Source organism: Rutidosis leptorrhynchoides, chromosome 9, assembly GCF_046630445.1.
Source record: "Rutidosis leptorrhynchoides isolate AG116_Rl617_1_P2 chromosome 9, CSIRO_AGI_Rlap_v1, whole genome shotgun sequence".
Classification (NCBI taxonomy): domain Eukaryota; kingdom Viridiplantae; phylum Streptophyta; class Magnoliopsida; order Asterales; family Asteraceae; genus Rutidosis; species Rutidosis leptorrhynchoides.
The window spans coordinates 299,187,003-299,211,175 of NC_092341.1; the positions used below are offsets into that span (position 1 = coordinate 299,187,003).

A 24,173-nucleotide genomic window follows, 5' to 3' on the forward strand; every position below is an offset into this window, starting at 1 on the left:
ACCGTATAAATGTTGCCCTCGAACCTTGTGGTGCCCAATAAACTAGAAATCACAAAAAAAAAAAAAAAAAAAACAAAAAAAAAAAAAAAAAAAAAAAAAAAACAATTCAGGACTTGCATAAACTATTTAAGAAGAAAACACTTGAAAAAAATAAAATTTATCCAAACCTTCAAACCAGCATTCAAAAGCGCCTGTTGTGCTAGTTCATTACTTTTGACCGTTAAAGCAAAAACGTGATCCATTCCTTCCCTTTTAAGGAATTGAACCGCACAACTACTCAAGTTTGAAACAACCCCAGAACCTTCAAACTCTTTGGAAGTAGCCAACATAGTTATAGGAATCAACATATGTATGTCGAGTTCCCTTCTTAAGCCAGGATTACTGCACATATGTGATAAAAAATTATAAATGGCTTTAATAAATTTATGTAAGAAAAATTAAATTTTATTACTTTCGTATTGAAGAAACCACGATGCCTATCTTCAGCATCGAAAACTTCTTCAAATACTCCACGAACACGCATCTTGGCCATGAGGGCCCCCACAAAAGCTACTGGAGCAACTTCATGTTCATTTTTAGCAACCGCAACTAAATAAGCGTTGCGGCTTGAGTCGTCTTTAGAAGTATCACGAAAATCATCCTTGATATGTTCAAAAAGCATGAAAAAACAAGGTTAAAAGCAAGCTGGAAACAGAAAACAGTCTAAAGGTGTTTCCTGATACCTTATTCTCTTCGTCATCTAATGGGTCAGGCTGGAAATTTGTGGTAGATATAAAACTTGTAATTTTCTGTGATGGTGAGAAAAATTAAAAAATAATTACTTCAAATAAACATAACACTAAAAGAAACGGAAATAGTTAAAACACGCAAAACCTACTGTTATATCTTCTTCCGTAGCAGCAGCTCTTCTTATAGAGTACTCGGGGCACTCAAACAGAGTACAAAAACTTCGAGTACGGATGAGTAACTTCCTATTCCTGTGTAAAAAAATCACATGGGCGAACAAGTAAGTTTCTATTCGAGCACATAATACCATAATAAACCACAATGCATACACTAAGCAATAACGAAATAACATAAATACCCAATACCCTGCTAAACTAAACTGATTGGGAGGGTATAAACTGATAGCAGCAAACGATGTCAATTATGAGTTTGTATAGCTGTAGTATAATCATGATGTATATCAGCTTACAAGTACACCACAACAATTACACAATGGCACAGGGTGTGGTATAAACATTAAACTATACTTCAAGATAAGAAACATTTTTACAGACTTTCATGAACAGCGGGTTAAGGAACATCAAATGGATGTTGAAATAACAATAAATTAGAGGTTTATTAATTAAATCGTGAACAAGAAGATCTATGTATTAAAACAACAAAAAAGCATTATACACCAAATTACATATATGCTGACAGAAATACCATGAATAAACCCTTAAATCATATTATTCATATCACACCATGCTAGTTCAGTTTTATAACAGAATTGAAGAATTTATTTACAGTTTTAGCTAATAAAAATACCCTGGATAAACCCTAAAATCATATTTATTCACATCACAACATGCTAATTCAGTTTTATAAACAGAATAGATTCACAGCAAGCTAAAACTAAAAAACCCCAATTTCTTTAAATCACGCAATCAAAACCCCAGTTCATTTTGCAACTAGAAACCCCAATTCATATTTTTAACTATGAGCTATAAAGATGTATGCAAATAGTTATCAAACAATGAAATAAATTAAGTTAATAAACAAACATAAGGACCTTGATTGGATGAAACTAAAAAACCTCATCATAATGAAAAAAAGAAAGAGATAGAACTCACATCGCTGGGATTCAAGTAATGAAATGAGATGTTGAAAGTGGAATTAAATTTGGAATAAACATCTAAATATATGGGCTTTTTGGGCTTTTGAAGTTAATAAAGTTTAAGAGATGGGCCTAGTAACTCTACACATTTTTTAAGTCCACTTCACTAGAAGAGTTAGCCTCTAATATATATCCAACAAGAAAATGATATAATAAAATTTGAAGACCATAAGAAATAAGAAAATGCAATTAACAATACAATTTGGAGAGCACAACTCAATCATTTAGGAATTAGATATAATAAAATTTTGGAGAAAAAAACTCATTTAACTATTATTTCTAAATATTTTTATTTCTAATTCTTAAAATTGGGTTTAATTAATTCCAATTCAAAATTCCTAAATCATTTAGGAATTAGAAAAAATAAAATCCAATTTTAAAGACCATAACTCAAATTTGACCTCATTAACGATAAGTTGGCCATATCAGTTAAAATTGTTGTATTTTAGTTTGAATAATTTGTAATAAATTAACGGTGATAACGATTATGTCAATGTTTGTCTCAAATGTCTCGACCCCGTCTCACGTCTTTTTCAACCTTGAGCAAAAGCACGTAGTATTGAAAAAGAAGACTCATTTATAGTTAAGACTTATTAATGCAACCTAACGTGGCTCTTGTTAGAATGTTAGAGACACTAATACAACCTAGATCTCCATTAACATATTACTTATATAAAGGATTAAAACATTAACTTATGTAAGCATGAACCATCAACTTTCATCTAAAAATATTGATATTTTATAACTTATTTATTTTCAAACCAGTACTCTATAAATGGAGTATTGATATCCACATTAATGTGGTGCTGAAACTTCCACTTCTTTATCATGTAAATGTTAATATTTTATACAACTAATCATGAATAGTAGCAAAACAACTATATATAAAAAAGCAACAAAATTAAATACACAAGCAAGTTAGAGATGTACAGTATTTACCTGTTTTTTAAAGCTCAGGAACACATCATTTCTATAACGCTTGTGATTAGATAATGTTGAATAAGACACCACTGAAGGTTTGCTTTATGGATCATAATATACCTCATCTTTACTCGAATAAATTTAGTAAACTGTAAATAAAAAGTATTAGATAAATAACATAAAACATAACTTTCGTAAATGTATATTATTTGTTAAAATTATATTTACATGAACAAATTAGGTCTCGTGTCCTATTTTAATAATAAAACTAAGTTGTTACACAAAAAAACAAATAAATGATTATGTATTCAAATCAAGGCGTGTGAGCATACTTGTGAATACCAACTAAGAAGGTGTATGTTGTGATTACAGAGTACCAACCAAGAAGACGGAACAAGAAATAGAAGAGATCATATGTGCAAAAAAGTCTAAGGAACGTGATTATTCATTTGTTTTTATCATATGCTATGGCTCAACTCCAGACTTGAAAGCTCAAGCTCCAAAATAAAACTTAAAATAAAATAAAACTGGTATATAAAGTAAAATTAAAACTAACAGTACTTAAGAGAGCACACACAAAGTATATATACCTGATCAATAATGATGATGATGATGACGACGATAAAGATTATTAATCTTCTTCAGGAAATTAGGGTTCCGATCAGATAATTTTGGGAAGTAAATATACGGAGGTGTATTTATACATAAGGAGTATAGAAAACCTAAATATATTTACACTTTTGCGCCCTTTAGTTCAAACATATTTATATAATTGATTAGAATTAGAATGATGAGAGAAAAATCATTACATATTATTATTATCTTATATCTTATAAATCATTTCAGTATATTATAAAAATGACAAAATTGCTCAAATCGTTCATGTGTTTATGGTTTTTTTTACCCAAATTGTCCTTGCGTTAATAAAACTGCATAAATCATCCTTAAATACCAAATAACTTCCCAAATTAATCCCTGCTTTAACTTTGTTAAACTCTCAGTCAGTCAAAAATACATGATTGGTCCCTGAAGTTTTCTAAAAAATTGTAACAAAGATCTTCTTCATCATCTTCAAGATGAAGCTTTATTGAAAGCTTAAAAAAACTCATCCGTAGATTAATAATAACAAGTAAATTGATTAATCGAGGTAGATTGTGCGGTGGCGACTGAATAATCGGGTTTCTTGAGTTCTCAATGCATTTAATTGTAATACCCACAATTTGTAAAATGAGTGTGTTCCACAAACTCTAAATCCCTTAACAATTGAAGTCTATTTTATGCGATAACTCATGTAGCTACAGAACTTTACCTTCTTTTTCAGTGCGCGAATCTTTTTATCAATATCGGGAACATGGTCTCCTGTAGTTGAACACTTCGTTGGGTTTCCAGAAATAGTGATCTCATTTATGAAGTGACCAGTCCTAATCCATCTGGATGAATACATTACATTTGGTTACATCGCGAGGTATTTGACCTCTATATGATACATTTTACAAACATTGCATTCGTTTTTAAAAGACAAACTTTCATTTACATTGAATGTTGACGGCATGCATACTATTTTTTAATATATCCAACTATAATTGACTTAGTAATAATCTTGATGAACTCGACGACTCAAATGCAACGTCTTTGAAATATGTCATGAATGACTCCAAGTAATATCTCTAATATGAGCAAATGCACAGCAGAAAATTTCTTTCATACCTGAGAATAAACATGCTTTAAAGTGTCAACCAAAAGGTTGGTGAGTTCATTAGTTTAACATAAATAATCATTTCCATCATTTTAATAGGCCACAAGATTTTCATTTTCAGTTCTTATAAATAAACGTCCCATGCATAGAGACAAAAATATCATTCATATGGATTGAACACATGGTAACCGACATTAACAAGATGCATATAGAATATCCCCATCATTCCGGAACACCCATCGGACATGATAAAATCGAAGTACTAAAGCATTCCAAATTCCAGAATGGGGCTTGTTGGGCCCGATAGATCTATCTTTAGGATTCGCGTCAATTAGGGGGTTTGTTCCCTAATTCTTAGGCTACCAAGCTAAAAGGGGCATATTCGATTTCGATCATTCAATCATATAATGTAGTTTCAATTACTTGTGTCTATTTCGTAAAATAGTTATAAAAATAGCGCATGTATTCTCGGTCCCAAAAATATATATTGCAAAAGCATTTAAAAAGGGAGCAAATGAAACTCACAATACTGTATTTTGTAGTAAAAATACAAATAACGGCATTGAACAACTGAACAATGCAGGGTTGGCCTCGGATTCACGAACCTATATCAAATATATATATATATATTAACACATATCATATTTAATCAACTAAATTTATTTATCTTTTATAATGTGTTAAGTTTAATATCTTTATATATATTTAATTACATTATTGCTTATAATTTGTCATAATATATATATATATATATATATATATATATATATATATATATATATATATATATATATATATATAAGATATATAATTTATGTTATATCAATATGAATACTAATATATTAGTTAATATATTAAAACATGTTAGTATGTATTATTAGTTTACTTGTAAAAATATTTTTATATAGATATCATTCGTTTGTTAAAATAATACTAAAGTAATAATAGTCTTGATAAAAATAATAATAATGATGAAAATAATAATAATTTTAATGAAAATGATAATAACAACTATAAAATAATAATTTTATTACTAATGATAATAATGATAATAATATAGTTGTAATAATAATAATAATAATATTACTAATACTAACCATAATGACAATTATATTAATTGTATGAATGATACTAATAATTGTATTTGATTATAATGATAATATTACCAATAACAATACTGATAATAATAATAATTATAGTAATTTTACTGTTATTTATAGTTAGGATAATAATTTTAATAGTATAATAATAATGATACTCATAATATTAATAATAATACTTATAATAATCTAATAACATTAATAATAATGATAATTAATGATAAGAATACATAATGATAATTCTAATAATTATAAAATGATATTAATACTAATATTTATGAAAATGATAATAAATTGTATTATTTTAATTATAATAATAATAATAATAATAATAATAATAATAATAATAATAATAATAATAATAATACTTACACTAGTAATACTTATAATAATAATAATAGTTAGAGTAATAATAATAATTATAATAAAAATGATAAATAATAATTATAATGTTAACATTACTTAATAATAATCTTCATAATAACAATCTTAATAATCATAATAAGATTAATACTCATAATTCTAATATTCATATTCTTAATATATAATAATAATAATAACAACCATAACAATAATAATTATAACAATAATAATAATCCTAATAATAATAATAATAATAATAATAATAATAATAATAATAATAATAATAATAATAATAATAATAATAATAATAATAATAATAATAATAATAAATAATCAACTACCTTAAATAGGAAAGTGGCCTACAAAGAAAATAGCAGTCCATGCCCGGGCTCGAACCCTTGACCACTTGCTAAACCGATATCCCATTTTTAGTTAACCTATTCTGTTATTATTCTTATTTAATTTTTAGTTAACCTATTCTGTTGTCCCTTCTTCTTCCCAGGCTAAGTCGACCATAGCTCAATTAAATCATGACAACGAATTCGTGATATCATTTAGGACTTATAACCAACATAGAATCAGAAAGAGGTGTTCTTGTTTGCATAAAAACGAAATAAAACAGAAATAAAACTACTATTGCAGTCGCAAATAAAAAGAAAAAAATAAACTCAATTTCGATTTAGTATTCGTTTTAGATAAAAAATTATAACACGAATTGTGTTTCAAGTAGTTCATAGAAACTTTATAAATCATTAATTTCAACAAAAACATCCATACGATTCCGAATTTTGTTATGAACAAAATGTTTGACTTTTGAAACAAGAAGTTTGACTCCAAAATTAGATTTCGTTTTGAAGAATTGAAAGCTCAATTTTTGCAGTAAGTTTGAATAGATAATTCCTATTAACACTACATTTAAAGATTTTGGAATGGATTTCGATTTCAAGCTTTAAAAAAAAATAAACACGAACCTAACAGAAGCTGTGTTCTTCGTTTCCCTTTCTTTTTATTTCGATAATTGAAAGCTGTTTAATTCCTAATTGAATATGGTAATGAGAAAACTGAATTTTGTAATTAATATTACTGATAATCGAATGGCGTTTATAGTCCAAATGGGTCGACAAAAGAATCATCAGATGAAAAAAATAAACAAAAATAAATAAAAAAATGGATATAGACTTCTAATAGAATCAGATAAAGATAAAAACTTGGAAATTGATATTTAACAAATTTTGGATTTTGGCTGTGGATTGAGGTCGACACCTATATCAATCAGTTGGACCAAATTAACAAAAGTGATAGTGATTTGAATCTGTATTCAATATGTATAATGTATTTATTATATATACATAATTGTATTTCATATCATGTATCTGTATATTTAGTATATATATCTATATCTGTTTCCTATATCAGTGTATATAATTGTTTTCATATTTCGTATATATATATATATATATATATATATATATATATATATCTTGTTTTTATGCATTATAATTAATTAATAACTATATCTTTAATAAGATTTCTAATATTATAAATAACAATAATAATAATATAATAATATATTAATGATAATAATACCATTATTATTAATGATAATGATAATAATGACTATAAAGTTTGTGACCTTAATATTATTAATTATATTAATACTAATATTCTCAGTATAACAACTATATTCTTACTTGTAATTACATTTAATATATAATTTTACATTTAATATATAATTTATCATTTATATAATACTTAATAGTTATATAATATATAATAACTTTTATTGAATTTTTATTTTTCTAAATCTTATTATAATATACATACAATAATTATAGGAATCATATATGTAGATTCATTTTAAATTACACGTAATTAATTCGTATCTTATCTTACATATTTGAATCCAATGTTTAGTTTTCATATTTTATAAGTTTCAAATCATTATATATACTTACTGATGTCAAAGCTAAGGGGTATAAAATACTATTAAATTTTAAAAGGAAATACTATTAAATGCGATACAATTTTACACATGATATTTATTTATTTAGAGAATGGATATACTTAAACCTTGCTACAACAATTATATGCAGTGTACCTAATCGTACAGTAGTGTAGTTTCTAGTAAGTCCGGTTCGTTCCACAGGGAAAAATCTTTAAACAAAGCTTAACGCTATATTAGTTTTATTTTATAAAAATACAAATATATATATAAGTAATATTATTATTATAAAGGGAGGTTTTTACCGTTTAATGACCGGTTTATCGATTTTAAAAACTTAAGTCGCAGTTAAAACCAAATGTAAAATATTAAATAAATAAAAGACTTAATTTAAAGCGTAAAGTAAATAACGATAATGAAATTGCGATAAATAAAAGTGCGATAAAATAAAATTGCGATAATTAAAAAGTACGATAATTAAAAGTGCAATTAAATACAATAACAATAAATAAAAGTGCGATAATTAGAAGTGCAATTAAATAAAAAATAAAGGAAATTAAATATGAAATAAAAGAATTATGCTTATTTAAACTTCCGTAATCATGATGTTTGACGTGTTGATTTTAGTTTTATGCCCATGGGTTAATTGTCCTTTGTCCTGGATTATTTAATATGTCCGTCTGGTTTTTGTCCATAACAGTCTATCAGTCATAAATATAAAGTGCGAGTGTCCTCGTCAAATTATCCTTATACCCGAAGTTAAATATTCCAACTAATTGGGGACTTAAACTGTAACAAGATTTTAATACTTTGTTTAATAATTACACCAGGTTATCGACTGTGTGTAACCCAAGGTTTTAATACTTTGTTAACAATTATGCCAAGTGTCCTTGTACATAATTTCACCCCTGTTTTAATAATTCTAGTGGCTATTAATCCATTCCCGTGTCCGGTTAAATGAACGATTATTCGTACATATAAATATCCCGCCCATCGTGTCCGATTGAGTGTATATGGTTATTTATAGGGACGTCCAATTGTAAATCTTTATATTAAAATTAGCAAACTATCATTTAGTTAAACAAATATAAAGCCCATTAATAGCCCATAGTCTAATTTCCACAAGTGTCGTTCTTTTGTCCAAACCCCATTTATGGTACAAAGCCCAATTACCTAATTTTAATATTTTTAGCTCAACATCATGATTACTTCGGATTAAATAAGCATAATAATAACTTAGCTACGAGACATTAAATTAAAAAGGTCGAACATAACTTACAATGATTAAAAATAGCGTAGCGTTACACGGACATAATTTCAACTTACACCCTTACAACATTCGCTAACATACCCTTATTATTAGAATTAAAATTAAAATTAAAATTAAAATTAAAATATAAATTATAAATATTACGTATAGATATAGAGAGGATGGATATATTGATGATATTACATTCACCAAACTGCGAATTTATAGGCCTGTGAACTGAAAAAGGAGCTCATGCGATCGCATGAGCTTTGCTCTTCAAGGCCATGCGATCGCATGGCCAGCTGGGGAGGCTCACATTTGGTTGTTTTCTTCTGCCGACGGTTTTATAATATAATATAATATAATATATATATATATATTAATTTTAAGAATTAATTATATATTATATTATATTCATGTGCATAGTTGACTTGTAATTTTTAGTCCGTTGCGTCGAGCGTTGAGAGTTGACTCTGGTCCCGGTTCCGGATTTTCGAACGTCCTTGCGTACAATTTAATATCTTGTACTTTGCATTTTGAATCTTGTACTCTTGTAATTTCGAGACGTTTCTTATCAATAATTGGAACCTCTTTGATTGTATTTTGTTCTTTTGAGCTTTTTGGTCGTTTGCGTCTTTAATTCGTCGAATCTGTCTTTTGTCTTCACCTTTTATTATTTAAACGAATATATCTTGTAAATAGAACAATCGCAACTAAAAGCTTGTCTTTCTTGAGGGATAATGCTATGAAATATATGTTCATTTTTAGCATTATCAAATATTCCCACACTTGAGCGTTGCTTTGTAGTGACCCGAACTTTTCCATGTTTATATATATTAACTGAGATTGATATTTACATGATTAAATGTTTCCAACATGTTAAGCAATCAAACTTGTTAAGACTTGATTAATCGAAATATGTTTCATATAGACAATTGACCACCCAAGTTGACCGGCGATTCACGAACGTTAAAACTTGTAAAAACGACATGGCGATATATATATGGATATACATAAGGTTAACATGAGATTATGATAAGTAAGTATCTCCATAAGTATATTAACAATGAGTTATATACATATAAACAAGACTACTAACTTAAGGATTTCGAAACGAGACATATATGTAACGATTATCGTTGTAACGACATTTAAATGTATATATATATATATCATATTAAGATATATTAATATATCATAATATCATGATAATATAATAATTTAGCATCTCATTAGATATAATAAATAATAGGTTAACAACATTAATTGGGATCGTTAACTTAAAGGTTTCAAAACAACACTTACATGTAACGACTAACGATGACTTAATGACTCAGTTAAAATGTATATACATGTAGTGTATTTAGATGTATTAAAATACTTTTTGAAGACTTCAAGACATATATCAAAACACTCATACTTAACGAAAATGGTTACAGTTACTTTCATCAAGAATTCTAGTCGTATTCTTACCCGTATTATACACAGCTTCAAAACGTACTTACTATAGGTATATACCAATAGGAACTAGCATGGGATTTCACTCTTGATTATGTCATGTATGACTAATAAATTTTAACTTCTACCATGAGCTAGTCAACTAACTAGAACTCCTTTTAACCCCACTCACCACTCACCAATTACCACTCATCATTCACTCCATTTCACTTCCAATTCTCTTTCTAATTCTCTCTCAACACACACACACACTATTATGAACGTATTTTTCCAGTAGTTAATCATCATCTTCATTAAAAATCACTTCAAGAATCAAGCAATAATCATCATAGGAAGAACACTTCAAGAACACTTCAAAAATCCCTTCAAGTTTACTAATTTACTTCCAAGCTTTCTAATCCATTCCAAGTAATCATCTAAGATCAAGAAACCTTTGTTATATACAGTAGGTTATCTTTCTTATTCAAGGTAATATTCATATTCAAACTTTGATTCAATTTCTATAACTATAAACTATCTTAATTCGAGTAAAAATCTTACTTGAACTTGTTTTTGTGTCATGATCCTACTTCAAGAACTTTCAAGCCATCCAAGATCCTTTGAAGCTAGATCATTTCTTGTCACTTCCAGTAGGTTTACCTACTAAACTTGAGGTAGTAATGATGTTCATAACATCATTCGATTCATATATATAAAACTATCTTATTCGAAGGTTTAAACTCGTAATCACTAGAACATAGTTTAGTTAATTCTAAACTTGTTCGCAAACAAAAGTTAATCCTTCTAACTTGACTTTTAAAATTAACTAAACACATGTTATATATCTATATGATATGCTAACTTAATGATTTAAAACCTGGAAACACGAAAAACACCGTAAAACCGGATTTACGCCGTCGTAGTAACACCGCGGGCTGTTTTGGGTTAGTTAATTAAAAACTATGATAAACTTTGATTTAAAAGTTGTTATTCTGAGAAAATGATTTTTATTATGAACATGAAACTATATCCAAAAATTATGGTTAAACTCAAAGTGGAAGTATGTTTCTAAAATGGTCATCTAGACGTCGTTCTTTCGACTGAAATGACTACCTTTACAAAAATGACTTGTAACTTATTTTTCTGACTATAAACCTATATTTTTTCTGTTTAGATTCATAAAATAGAGTTCAATATGAAACCATAGCAATTTGATTCACTCAAAACGGATTTAAAATGAAGAAGTTATGGGTAAAACAAGATTGGATAATTTTTCTCATTTTAGCTACGTGAAAATTGGTAACAAATCTATTCCAACCATAACTTAATCAACTTGTATTGTATATTATGTAATCTTGAGATACCATAGACACGTATACAATGTTTCGACCTATCATGTCGACACATCTATATATATTTCGGAACAACCATAGACACTCTATATGTGAATGTTGTAGTTAGCTATACAGGGTTGAGGTTGATTCCAAAATATATATAGTTTGAGTTGTGATCAATACTGAGATATGTATACACTGGGTCGTGGATTGATTCAAGATAATATTTATCGATTTATTTCTGTACATCTAACTGTGGACAACTAGTTGTAGGTTACTAACGAGGACAGCTGACTTAATAAACTTAAAACATCAAAATATATTAAAAGTGTTGTAAATATATTTTGAACATACTTTAATATATATGTATATATTGTTATAGGTTCGTGAATCAACAGTGGCCAAGTCTTACTTCTCGACGAAGTAAAAATCTGTGAAAGTGAGTTATAGTCCCACTTTTAAAATATAATATTTTTGGGATGAGAATACATACAGGTTTTATAAATGATTTACAAAATAGACACAAGTACGTGAAACTACATTCTATGGTTGAATTATCGAAATCGAATATGCCCCTTTTTATTAAGTCTGGTAATCTAAGAATTAGGGAACAGACACCCTAATTGACGCGAATCCTAAAGATAGATCTATTGGGCCTAACAAACCCCATCCAAAGTACCGGATGCTTTAGTACTTCGAAATTTATATCATATCCGAAGGGTGTCCCGGAATGATGGGGATATTCTTATATATGCATCTTGTTAATGTCGGTTACCAGGTGTTCACCATATGAATGATTTTTATCTCTATGTATGGGATGTGTATTGAAATACGAAATCTTGTGGTCTATTGTTACGATTTGATATATATATAGGTTAAACCTATAACTCACCAACATTTTTGTTGACGTTTAAAGCATGTTTATTCTCAGGTGAATATTAAGAGCTTCCGCTGTTACATACTAAAATAAGGACAAGATTTGGAGTCCATGTTTATATGATATTGTGTAAAAACTGCATTCAAGAAACTGATTTCGATGTAACATATTTGTATTGTAAACCATTATGTAATGGTCGTGTGTACACAGGATATTTTAGATTATCATTATTTGATAATCTACGTAAAGCTTTTTAAACCTTTATTTATGAAATAAAGGTTATGGTTTGTTTTAAAAATGAATGCAGTCTTTGAAAAACGTCTCATATAGAGGTCAAAACCTCGCAACGAAATCAATTAATATGGAACGTTTTTAATCAATAAGAACGGGACATTTCAGTTGGTATCAGAGCGTTGGACTTAGAGAACCAGAATTTTGCATTAGTGTGTCTTATCGAGTTTGTTAGGATGCATTAGTGAGTCTGGACTTCGACCGTGTTTACTTGAAAAATGATTGCTTAACAAATTTTGTTGGAAACTATATATTTTTAACATGTGAATATTATGTGATATATTAATCTCTTAACGCGTTTGATATTATGTGATAGATGTCTACCTCTAGAACAAGTCCCATTGACTCACCTAATAATAATGAAGAGTCAAATGTAAATTGGAATGATTCGTGGACTGATTCACAAGTTCCCGAAGAGGAACCGGAAGAAGAGTCGGAACCAGAAGAAGAATCGGAACCGGAAGAAGAATCGGAACCGGATGAAGAAATAGAACCGGTGGGGGAAATAATAAAACGGTTAAGTAAAAGAAAATCCTCAACCAACCGACCAAGGTTAATTATGGTCAATGGTGTTTCCGCCAAGGAAGCAAAATATTGGAAGGATTACCAATTCTCCGATGAATTGGATTCCGACGAGAATTCCAATGATGTTATAGAAATTACCCCAACTGAATTTAAAAAGGCAAAAGAAAATAATAAGGGAAAGGGCATAAAAATAGAGAAATCTAATTCCAACCCCGATAAACTTTATATGTATCGTCAACCCCCGAAGTCCTTAAGTTGTAACAATGACCCGGGAACCTCTAAACCACCAGGTTTTTCTAAACCAATGTGGAAAACGATGGCTCGTATTAGGGGAACATCATATATCCCTAGAAACTTGGCAAAACGAACCAAAACCGAAGAAGAAGAAACAAGCAAGTCGGAATAAGATAGTTGTATTCGTGTGGTGTAATATATGTAATATAGTGTGCTTATGCTTTATGATATATGTAAAAATTGCTTGTATTAATAAGTATTTTTTTTATGAATCTAACTCTTGTCTATTTTACAGTATAAAAACACAAAATGGATAGACAACCCAATATTTTAAGAGACCTACCCGGAGACATGATTGATGAAATCTTGTCTAGAGTCGGTCAGAATTCTTCGGCACAACTATTTAAGGTGAGATCAGTTTGTAAGACATTCGAAGAATGTTCCAAGAATGCCTTGGTTTATAAAAGGCTTTCGTTCGAAAGATGGGGGATATCACATTGGGAAATCCATAAGTTACGATGTGTTTACTTTGACGCATATATTGCGGGGAACCCAAATGCTATTTTACGCAATGGGTTAAGAAATTATTTTGACTCAATATATCCGAATATTGGACTTCGTGATATAGAAAAAGCGGCTAACATGCAACATAAAGAAGCATGTTATGCTTACGGATTAGTAATGTTCGCTTCTCAACAAAGTGAGAACAAGAACATCGGCCTACAACTATTAAACAAAACATTCCCACAAGTGACGGAGTCGGTAATTGGGGTAAGAAATGAGGTTTTTAGATTGTTACGGGACTGTTGGACATTACGTAACCCTCGTCCCTTTGACGACGTTACAACATGCTGTCTTATCAACGGCCATAACGGTTATGTTCCACAAGACCAAGGATGGGAAGTAGTCCTAGTAAAACCAGAATGCATGACTTGTTTCTGGACGTATGAATTACGTGTCTTTATTGCCTTTGCTGAACGACTTGTGTACTAGCTAGAATTATCTTCACAACTATCTTGTATCAAAGTTATTGTGTGCTATATTTCATGCTTTATGTAAAATAAGCGGTATTGTAAGTTTGTAAAATATTGTATAAAAGTTTGCGAAATATTATTATAATCAGTTTTTCATATAGAATTGTAGTAGTTGAATTGTATATTAGCTACTAAGTATGAACTTAACGGGTAGGTACTACCCGAATTTAAACTTATAAAACGCTAATATGAAGAAAAAGCTTTTATAAGTGAGTTCATATTATGCTACGAAATACTATTAACTACTCTTAATATTCTGTATGATTAACTTGTTCCATTTGACTATTTTGAAGGAAATGGCACCGACTACTCGACACACCGTGAATATGAATGAAGAGGAATTCCGTACTTTTCTAGCTTCAAACATAGCCGCAGTACAGGCTGCGCTACATACCAACAATAACCTTGGATCTAGCAGTACAGGAAATCGTGTAGGATGCACCTACAAAGAATTCAATGCCTGCAAACCTTTGGAATTTGATGGAACCGAAGGACCGATCGGATTAAAACGGTGGACCGAGAAGGTCGAATCGGTGTTTGCCATAAGTAAGTATACTGAAGAGGACAAAGTAAAGTACGCTACGCATACCTTCACAGGTTCTGCGTTAACATGGTGGAATACCTATCTAGAGCAAGTGGGACAAGACGATGCGTACGCACTACCGTGGTCAGCATTCAAGCACTTGATGAACGAGAAGTACCGTCCCAGAACCGAGGTAAATAAGCTCAAGACAGAACTTAGAGGGTTACGAACCCAAGGATTTGATATTACCACGTACGAAAGACGATTCACAGAATTATGCCTATTGTGTCCGGGAGCATTCAAAGATGAGGAAGAGAAGATCGACGCATTTGTGAAAGGATTACCGGAAAGAATCCAAGAAGATATAAGTTCACACGAGCCCGCCTCCATACAACAGGCATGTAGAATGGCTCACAAACTAGTGAACCAGATTGAAGAAAGAATTAAAGAACAGACTGCTGAAGAGGCCAATGTGAAGCAAGTCAAAATAAAGTGGGAGGAAAACAGTGATAAGAATCACCAATACAACAACAACAGCAATTACAACAATAATCGCAACAATTATCCCAACAATCGCAACATCAATCGCAACTACAACAAACGGCCCAACAACAACAATAACAACAACAACAACAACAACAACAACAACAACAACAGCAACTACAACAATCATCCCAACAACAATAATAACCGCAACAACAACAACAATCAGAAGCAGCTATGCCAAAGGTGTGAAAAGTATCACTCGGGGTTCTGCACCAAATTTTGCAACAAGTGTAAAAGAAATGGTCATAGCGTGGCGAAGTGTGAGGTCTACGGACCAGGGGTTAATAGAACGAAAGGAACAAATGGTGTCGGAACGAGTAATGGCGGAGCAAGTAGTGTCGGAGCAAGTTATGCCAATGTAGTTTGTTATAAATGTGGAAAACCGGGCCACATTATTAGAAATTGCCCGAACCAGAAGAACACGAATGGACAAGGCCGCGGAAGAGTTTTCAATATTAATGCGGTAGAGGCACAGGAAGACCCGGAGCTTGTTACGGGTACGTTTCTTATTGACAATAAATCTGCTTACGTTTTATTTGATTCGGGTGCGGATAGAAGCTATATGAGTAGAGATTTTTGTGCTAAATTAAGTTGTCCATTGACGCCTTTGGATAGTAAATTTTTACTCGAATTAGCAAATGGTAAATTAATTTCAGCAGATAATATATGTCGGAATCAAAAAATTAAACTGGTTAGCGAAACATTTAAGATTGACTTGATACCAGTAGAGTTAGGGAGTTTTGATGTGATAATCGGTATGGACTGGTTGAAAGAAATGAAAGCAGAGATCGTTTGTTACAAAAATACAATTCTCATTATACGAGAAAAAGGAAAACCCTTAATGGTGTACGGAGAAAAGGGCAACACGAAGCTACATCTTATTAGTAATTTGAAGGCACAAAAACTAATAAGAAAAGGTTGCTATGCTGTTCTAGCACACGTCGAGAAAGTACAAACTGAAGAAAAGAGCATTAATGATGTTCCCATCGCAAAAGAATTTCCCGATGTATTTCCGAAAGAATTACCGGGATTACCCCCACATCGATCCGTTGAATTTCAAATAGATCTTGTACCAGGAGCTGCACCAATAGCTCGTGCTCCTTACAGACTCGCACCCAGCGAGATGAAAGAACTGCAAAGCCAATTACAAGAACTTTTAGAGCATGGTTTCATTCGACCAAGCACATCACCGTGGGGAGCTCCTGTTTTGTTTGTCAAGAAGAAAGATGGTACATTCAGGTTGTGTATCGACTACCGAGAGTTGAACAAACTTACCATCAAGAACCGCTACCCACTACCGAGAGTCGACGACTTATTTGATCAACTACAAGGCTCGTCTGTTTATTCAAAGATTGACTTACGTTCCGGGTATCATCAAATGCGGGTGAAAGAAGATGATATTCCAAAGACTGCTTTCAGAACACGTTACGGTCATTACGAGTTTATGGTCATGCCATTTGATTTAACTAATGCACCAGCTGTGTTCATGGACCTTATGAACTGAGTGTGTGGACCATACCTTGACAAGTTTGTCATTGTTTTCATTGATGACATACTTATTTACTCAAAGAATGACCAAGAACACGGTGAACATTTGAGAAAGGTGTTAGAAGTATTGAGGAAGGAAGAATTATACGCTAAATTTTCAAAGTGTGCATTTTGGTTGGAAGAAGTTCAATTCCTCGGTCACATAGTGAACAAAAAAGGTATTAAGGTGGATCCGACAAAGATAGAAACTGTTGAAAAGTGGGAAACCCCGAAAACTCCAAAACACATACGCCAGTTTTTAGGACTAGCTGGTTACTACAGAAGGTTCATCCAAGACTTTTCCAGAATAGCAAAACCCTTGACTGCATTAACGCATAAAGGGAAGAAATTTGAATGGAAGGATGAACAAGAGAAAGTGTTTCAGTTATTGAAGAAAAAGCTAACTACGGCACCTATATTGTCATTGCCTGAAGGGAATGATGATTTTGTGATTTATTGTGACGCATCAAAGCAAGGTCTCGGTTGTGTATTAATACAACGAACGAAGGTGATTGCTTATGCGTCTAGACAATTGAAGATTCACGAGCAAAATTATACGACGCATGATTTGAAATTAGGCGCGGTTGTTTTTACATTAAAGACTTGGAGGCACTACTTATATGGGGTCAAAAGTATTATATATACCGACCACAAAAGTCTTCAACACATATTTAATCAGAAACAACTGAATATGAGGCAGCGTAGGTGGATTGAATTGTTGAATGATTACGACTTTGAGATTCGTTACCACCCGGGGAAGGCAAATGTGGTAGCCGATGCCTTGAGCAGGAAGGACAGAGAACCCATTCGAGTAAAATGTATGAATATAATGATTCATAATAACCTTACTACTCAAATAAAGGAGGCGCAACAAGGAGTTTCAAAAGAAGGAAATGTAAAGGATGAAATACCTAAAGGATCGGAGCAGCATCTTAATATTCGGGAAGACGGAACCCGGTATAGGGCTGAAAGGATTTGGGTACCAAAATTTGGAGATATGAGAGAAATGGTACTTAGAGAAGCTCATAAAACCAGATACTCAATACATCCTGGAACGGGGAAGATGTACAAGGATCTCAAGAAACATTTTTGGTGGCCGGGTATGAAAGCCGATGTTTCTAAGGTCAAAGCTGAGCATCAGAAACCATCAGGTCTACTTCAACAACCTGAAATCCCAGAATGGAAATGGGAAAACATTACCATGGATTTCATCACTAAATTGCCAAGGACTGCAAGTGGTTTTGATACTATTTGGGTAATAGTTGATCGTCTCACCAAATCAGCACACTTCCTGCCAATAAGAGAAGATGACAAGATGGAGAAGTTAGCATGACTGTATTTGAAGGAAGTCGTCTCCAGACATGGAATACCAATCTCTATTATCTCTGATAGGGATGGCAGATTTATTTCAAGATTCTGGCAGACATTACAGCAAGCATTAGGAACTCATCTAGACATGAGTACTTCCTATCATCCACAAACTGATGGGCAGAGCGAAAGGACAATACAAACGCTTGAAGACATGCTACGAGCATGTGTTATTGATTTCGGAAACAGTTGGGATCGACATCTACCGTTAGCAGAATTTTCCTACAACAACAGCTACCATTCAAGCATTGAGATGGCGCCGTTTGAAGCACTTTATGGTAGAAAGTGCAGGTCTCCGATTTGTTGGAGTGAAGTGGGGGATAGACAAATTACGGGTCCGGAGATTATACAAGAAACTACCGAGAAGATCATCCAAATTCAACAACGGTTGAAAACCGCCCAAAGTTGACAAAAGAGCTACGCTGACATTAAAAGAAAAGATATAGAATTTGAAATTGGAGAGATGGTCATGCTTAAAGTTGCACCTTGGAAAGGCGTTGTTCGATTTGGTAAATGAGGGAAATTAAATCCAAGGTATATTGGACCATTCAAGATTATTGATCGTGTCGGACCAGTAGCTTACCGACTTGAGTTACCTCAACAACTCGCGGCTGTACATAACACTTTCCACGTCTCGAATTTGAAGAAATGTTTTGCTTAAGAAGATCTCACTATTCCGTTAGATGAAATCCAAATCAACGTAAAACTCCAATTCATCGAAGAACCCGTCGAAATAATGGATCGTGAGGTTAAAAGACTTAAGCAAAACAAGATACCAATTGTTAAGGTTCGATGGAATGCTCGTAGAGGACCCGAGTTCACCTGGGAGTGTGAAGATCAGATGAAGAAGAAATACCCGCATCTATTTCCAGAAGGTTCGTCAACACCTTCAACAGCTTAAAATTTCGGGACGAAATTTATTTAACGGGTAGGTACTGTAGTGACCCGAACTTTTCCATGTTTATATATATTAACTGAGATTGATATTTACATGATTAAATGTTTCCAACATGTTAAGCAATCAAACTTGTTAAGACTTGATTAATTGAAATATGTTTCATATAGACAATTGACCACCCAAGTTGACCGGCGATTCACGAACGTTAAAACTTGTAAAAACGACATGACGATATATATATGGATATACATATGGTTAACATGAGATTATGATAAGTAAGTATCTCCATAAGTATATTAACAATGAGTTATATACATATAAACAAGACTACTAACTTAAGGATTTCGAAACGAGACATATATGTAACGATTATCGTTGTAACGACATTTAAATGTATATATATCATATTAAGATATATTAATATATCATAATATCATGATAATATAATAATTTAGCATCTCATTAGATATAATAAACAATGGGTTAACAACATTAATTGAGATCGTTAACTTAAAGGTTTCAAAACAACACTTACATGTAACGACTAACGATGACTTAACGACTCAGTTAAAATGTATATACATGTAGTGTATTTAGATGTATTAAAATACTTTTGGAAGACTTCAAGACATATATCAAAACACTCATACTTATCGAAAATGGTTACAGTTACTTTCATCAAGAATTCTAGTCGTATTCTTACCCGTATTATACACAGCTTCAAAACGTACTTACTATGGGTATATACCAATAGGAACTAGCATGGGATTCCACTCTTGATTATGTCATGTATGACTAATAAATTTTAACTTCTACCATGAGCTAGTCAACTAACTAGAACTCCTTTTAACCCCACTCACCACTCACCAATTACCACTCATCATTCACTCCATTTCATTTCCAATTCTCTTTCTAATTCTCTCTCAACACACACACACTATTATGAACGTATTTTTCCAGTAGTTAATCATCATCTTCATCAAAAATAACTTCAAGAATCAAGCTATAATCATCATAGGAAGAACACTTCAAGAACACTTCAAAAATCCCTTCAAGTTTACTAATTTACTTCCAAGCTTTCTAATCCATTCCAAGTAATCATCTAAGATCAAGAAACCTTTGTTATATACAGTAGGTTATCTTTCTTATTCAAGTTAATATTCATATTCAAACTTTGATTCAATTTCTATAACTATAAACTATCTTAATTCTAGTAAAAATCTTACTTGAACTTGTTTTTGTGTCATGATCCTACTTCAAGAACTTTCAAGCCATCCAAGATCCTTTGAAGCTAGATCATTTCTTGTCACTTCCAGTAGGTTTACCTACTAAACTTGAGGTAGTAATGATGTTCATAACATCATTCGATTCATATATATAAAACTATCTTATTCGAAGGTTTAAACTCGTAATCACTAGAACATAGTTTAGTTAATTCTAAACGTGTTCGCAAACAAAAGTTAATCCTTCTAACTTGACTTTTAAAATTAACTAAACACATGTTCTATATCTATATGATATGCTAACTTAATGATTTAAAACCTGGAAACACGAAAAACACCGTAAAACCGGATTTACGCCGTCGTAGTAACACCGCGGGCTGTTTTGGGTTAGTTAATTAAAAACTATGATAAACTTTGATTTAAAAGTTGTTATTATGAGAAAATGATTTTTATTATGAACATGAAACTATATCCAAAAATTATGGTTAAACTCAAAGTGGAAGTATGTTTCTAAAATGGTCATCTAGACGTCGTTCTTTCGACTGAAATGACTACCTTTACAAAAATGACTTGTAACTTATTTTTCCGACTATAAACCTATACTTTTTCTGTTTAGATTCATAAAATAGAGTTCAATATGAAACCATAGCAATTTTATTCACTCAAAACGGATTTAAAATGAAGAAGTTATGGGTAAAACAAGATTGGATAATTTTTCTCATTTTAGCTACGTGAAAATTGGTAACAAATCTATTCCAACCATAACTTAATCAACTTGTATTGTATATTATGTAATCTTGAGATACCATAGACACGTATACAATGTTTTGACCTATCATGTCGACACATCTATATATATTTCGGAACAACCATAGACACTCTATATGTGAATGTTGGAGTTAGCTATACAGGGTTGAGGTTGATTCCAAAATATATATAGTTTGAGTTGTGATCAATACTGAGATACGTATACACTGGGTCGTGGATTGATTCAAGATAATATTTATCGATTTATTTCTGTACATCTAACTGTGGACAACTAGTTGTAGGTTACTAACGAGGACAGCTGACTTAATAAACTTAAAACATCAAAATATATTAAAAGTGTTGTAAATATATTTTGAACATACTTTAATATATATGTATATATTGTTATAGGTTCGTGAATCAACAGTGGCCAAGTCTTACTTCTCGACGAAGTAAAAATCTGTGAAAGTGAGTTATAGTCCCACTTTTAAAATCTAATATTTTTGGGATGAGAATACATACAGGTTTTATAAATGATTTACAAAATAGACACAAGTACGTGAAACTACATTCTATGGTTGAATTATTGAAATCGAATATGCCCCTTTTTATTAAGTCTGGTAATCTAAGAATTAGGGAACAGACACCCTAATTGACGCGAATCCTAAAGATAGATCTATTGGGCCTAACAAACCCCATCCAAAGTACCGGATGCTTTAGTACTTCAAAATTTATATCATATCCGAAGGGTGTCCCGGAATGATGGGGATATTCTTATATATGCATCTTGTTAATGTCGGTTACCAGGTGTTCACCATATGAATGATTTTTATCTCTATGTATGGGATGTGTATTGAAATATGAAATCTTGTGGTCTATTGTTACGATTTGATATATATAGGTTAAACCTATAACTCACCAACATTTTTGTTGACGTTTAAAGCATGTTTATTCTCAGGTGAATATTAAGAGCTTCCGCTGTTGCATACTAAAATAAGGACAAGATTTGGAGTCCATGTTTGTATGATATAGTGTAAAAACTGCATTCAAGAAACTGATTTCGATGTAACATATTTGTATTGTAAACCATTATGTAATGGTCGTGTGTACACAGGATATTTTAGATTATCATTATTTGATAATCTACGTAAAGCTTTTTAAACCTTTATTTATGAAATAAAGGTTATGGTTTATTTTAAAAATGAATGCAGTCTTTGAAAAACGTCTCATATAGAGGTCAAAACCTCGCAACGAAATCAATTAATATGGAACGTTTTTAATCAATAAGAACGGGACATTTCATGCTTGTCCTCAAGCAATATAGTCTTGAAATACTAGAATCACTTCTTTAAAAAATGCTTCCGCTCGCTTTGAATTTGTATCATACTCCAACAAATAAATATTAGACTAATACCTATGCATACTGACTTTCAGTAAACTGTCAATTGTTCATACCTTTTTCTTCCGACTCCATGTTTTTGATCTTGCAGCGGTTGAGGATTTTTATAGCTACTTTGTGTCCTGTTAATGTATGCTCTGCAATTTTCACTTTCCCAGATGCACCAATACCGAGTGTTTTCCCGAGTTTATAGTTGCGTAAAAACATTTCCGCACGACCTGACCCGTCCATAGCTTATCCTGACACGATGGTTAACTGAACAAAATAAATAAATATTCATTCCAAACTTGACTTCAAATTGAGGTTTGCAAGTGTACTAAATCAGTAACTCAAGATGAAAATTATGTTATCAAGATACATCGAGTAGTTGCAATATTCATACCAGTTATGCAACTCACTAATAATTAAAAAAAAAAAAAGATTGCGTGTTTTTCAGACAACCATTTAGTCATGCCAGAAACCATAACATGGACTGGCAAAGATCCTCTACTGAGCCATGGTGGTGTAGACCATAAGACACTGTTAATCACGCTCTGGCTAAATGGTCTTGTTTCATCAACCAAACATGGGTTTCTGTCTTTTTAGGATTCAAGAATACAGAGATACAAAACCTATAGAACAGATCCTGTTCAAGTAAGGTCATGATGGTTCTTTTGTCCAGGCTTATTAAATAGCTAGTTTCATTTCAGTTTCTACGCGATGTGGGAAAAACCAGAGTCATGGGCTTAGTTATTTGATTCTTTTGTAACAACATAAAAAATTATTAAATCAATTAACTGTTGACACCCGATTTAGTTCAGGTGACCTAATGAATTCCAGGTGAATTCCTAGGATTTTACGTTCAATGGTAATGAACGCATTGAAAATGGGTTTTCAGAAAACAAATCGGTTTGTAATTTTAATCAAAATATTTTCTCATTCAAGCTCGAGTTTAGATATCAATGAATTCCATGAGTTTGTAATTCTCAATCTTTAAGGTCAATCTCTAGGATTGAGTAATATCAGGCTTAAAAGCTGATTTCTGATCTTTTAAGGAGATTATCCTTTCTGGGGGTCT

At 31.5% G+C, this 24,173-nt stretch overlaps 1 protein-coding gene and 1 non-coding gene across 2 annotated transcripts; both read right to left on the reverse strand.

Moving 5' to 3' along the window:
• Positions 1 to 367: 367 nt before the first annotated feature.
• On the reverse strand, positions 368 to 23,347 carry LOC139868904 (uncharacterized). The gene is made up of 5 exons (XM_071857242.1): positions 23,173 to 23,347; positions 2,822 to 2,834; positions 878 to 977; positions 723 to 788; positions 368 to 646 (listed from the first exon to the last, which is right to left on the reverse strand). The coding sequence occupies exons 1-5, from the start codon at positions 23,345 to 23,347 to the stop codon at positions 368 to 370; spliced, it is 633 nt and encodes a 210-aa protein (XP_071713343.1).
• Positions 23,348 to 23,542: 195 nt separating this feature from the next.
• On the reverse strand, positions 23,543 to 23,759 carry LOC139869619 (small nucleolar RNA U3). The gene has a single exon (XR_011766222.1). It is a non-coding gene; the product is annotated as a small nucleolar RNA U3 (small nucleolar RNA).
• Between the last annotated feature and the right edge of the window lie 414 nt (positions 23,760 to 24,173).

What these genes read in the sequence shown, in the direction of transcription:
- LOC139868904 (XM_071857242.1), bottom strand. Translation starts at nt 23,347, where the DNA reads ATGGACGGGTCAGGTCGTGCGGAAATGTTTTTACGCAACTATAAACTC. An exon ending in CTACGGAAGAAGATATAACA is followed by an intron (nt 789 to 877) that starts GTAGGTTTTGCG and finishes TCACCATCACAG; the next exon opens with AAAATTACAAGTTTTATATC. An exon ending in TAGATGACGAAGAGAATAAG is followed by an intron (nt 647 to 722) that starts GTATCAGGAAAC and finishes CTTTTTGAACAT; the next exon opens with ATCAAGGATGATTTTCGTGA.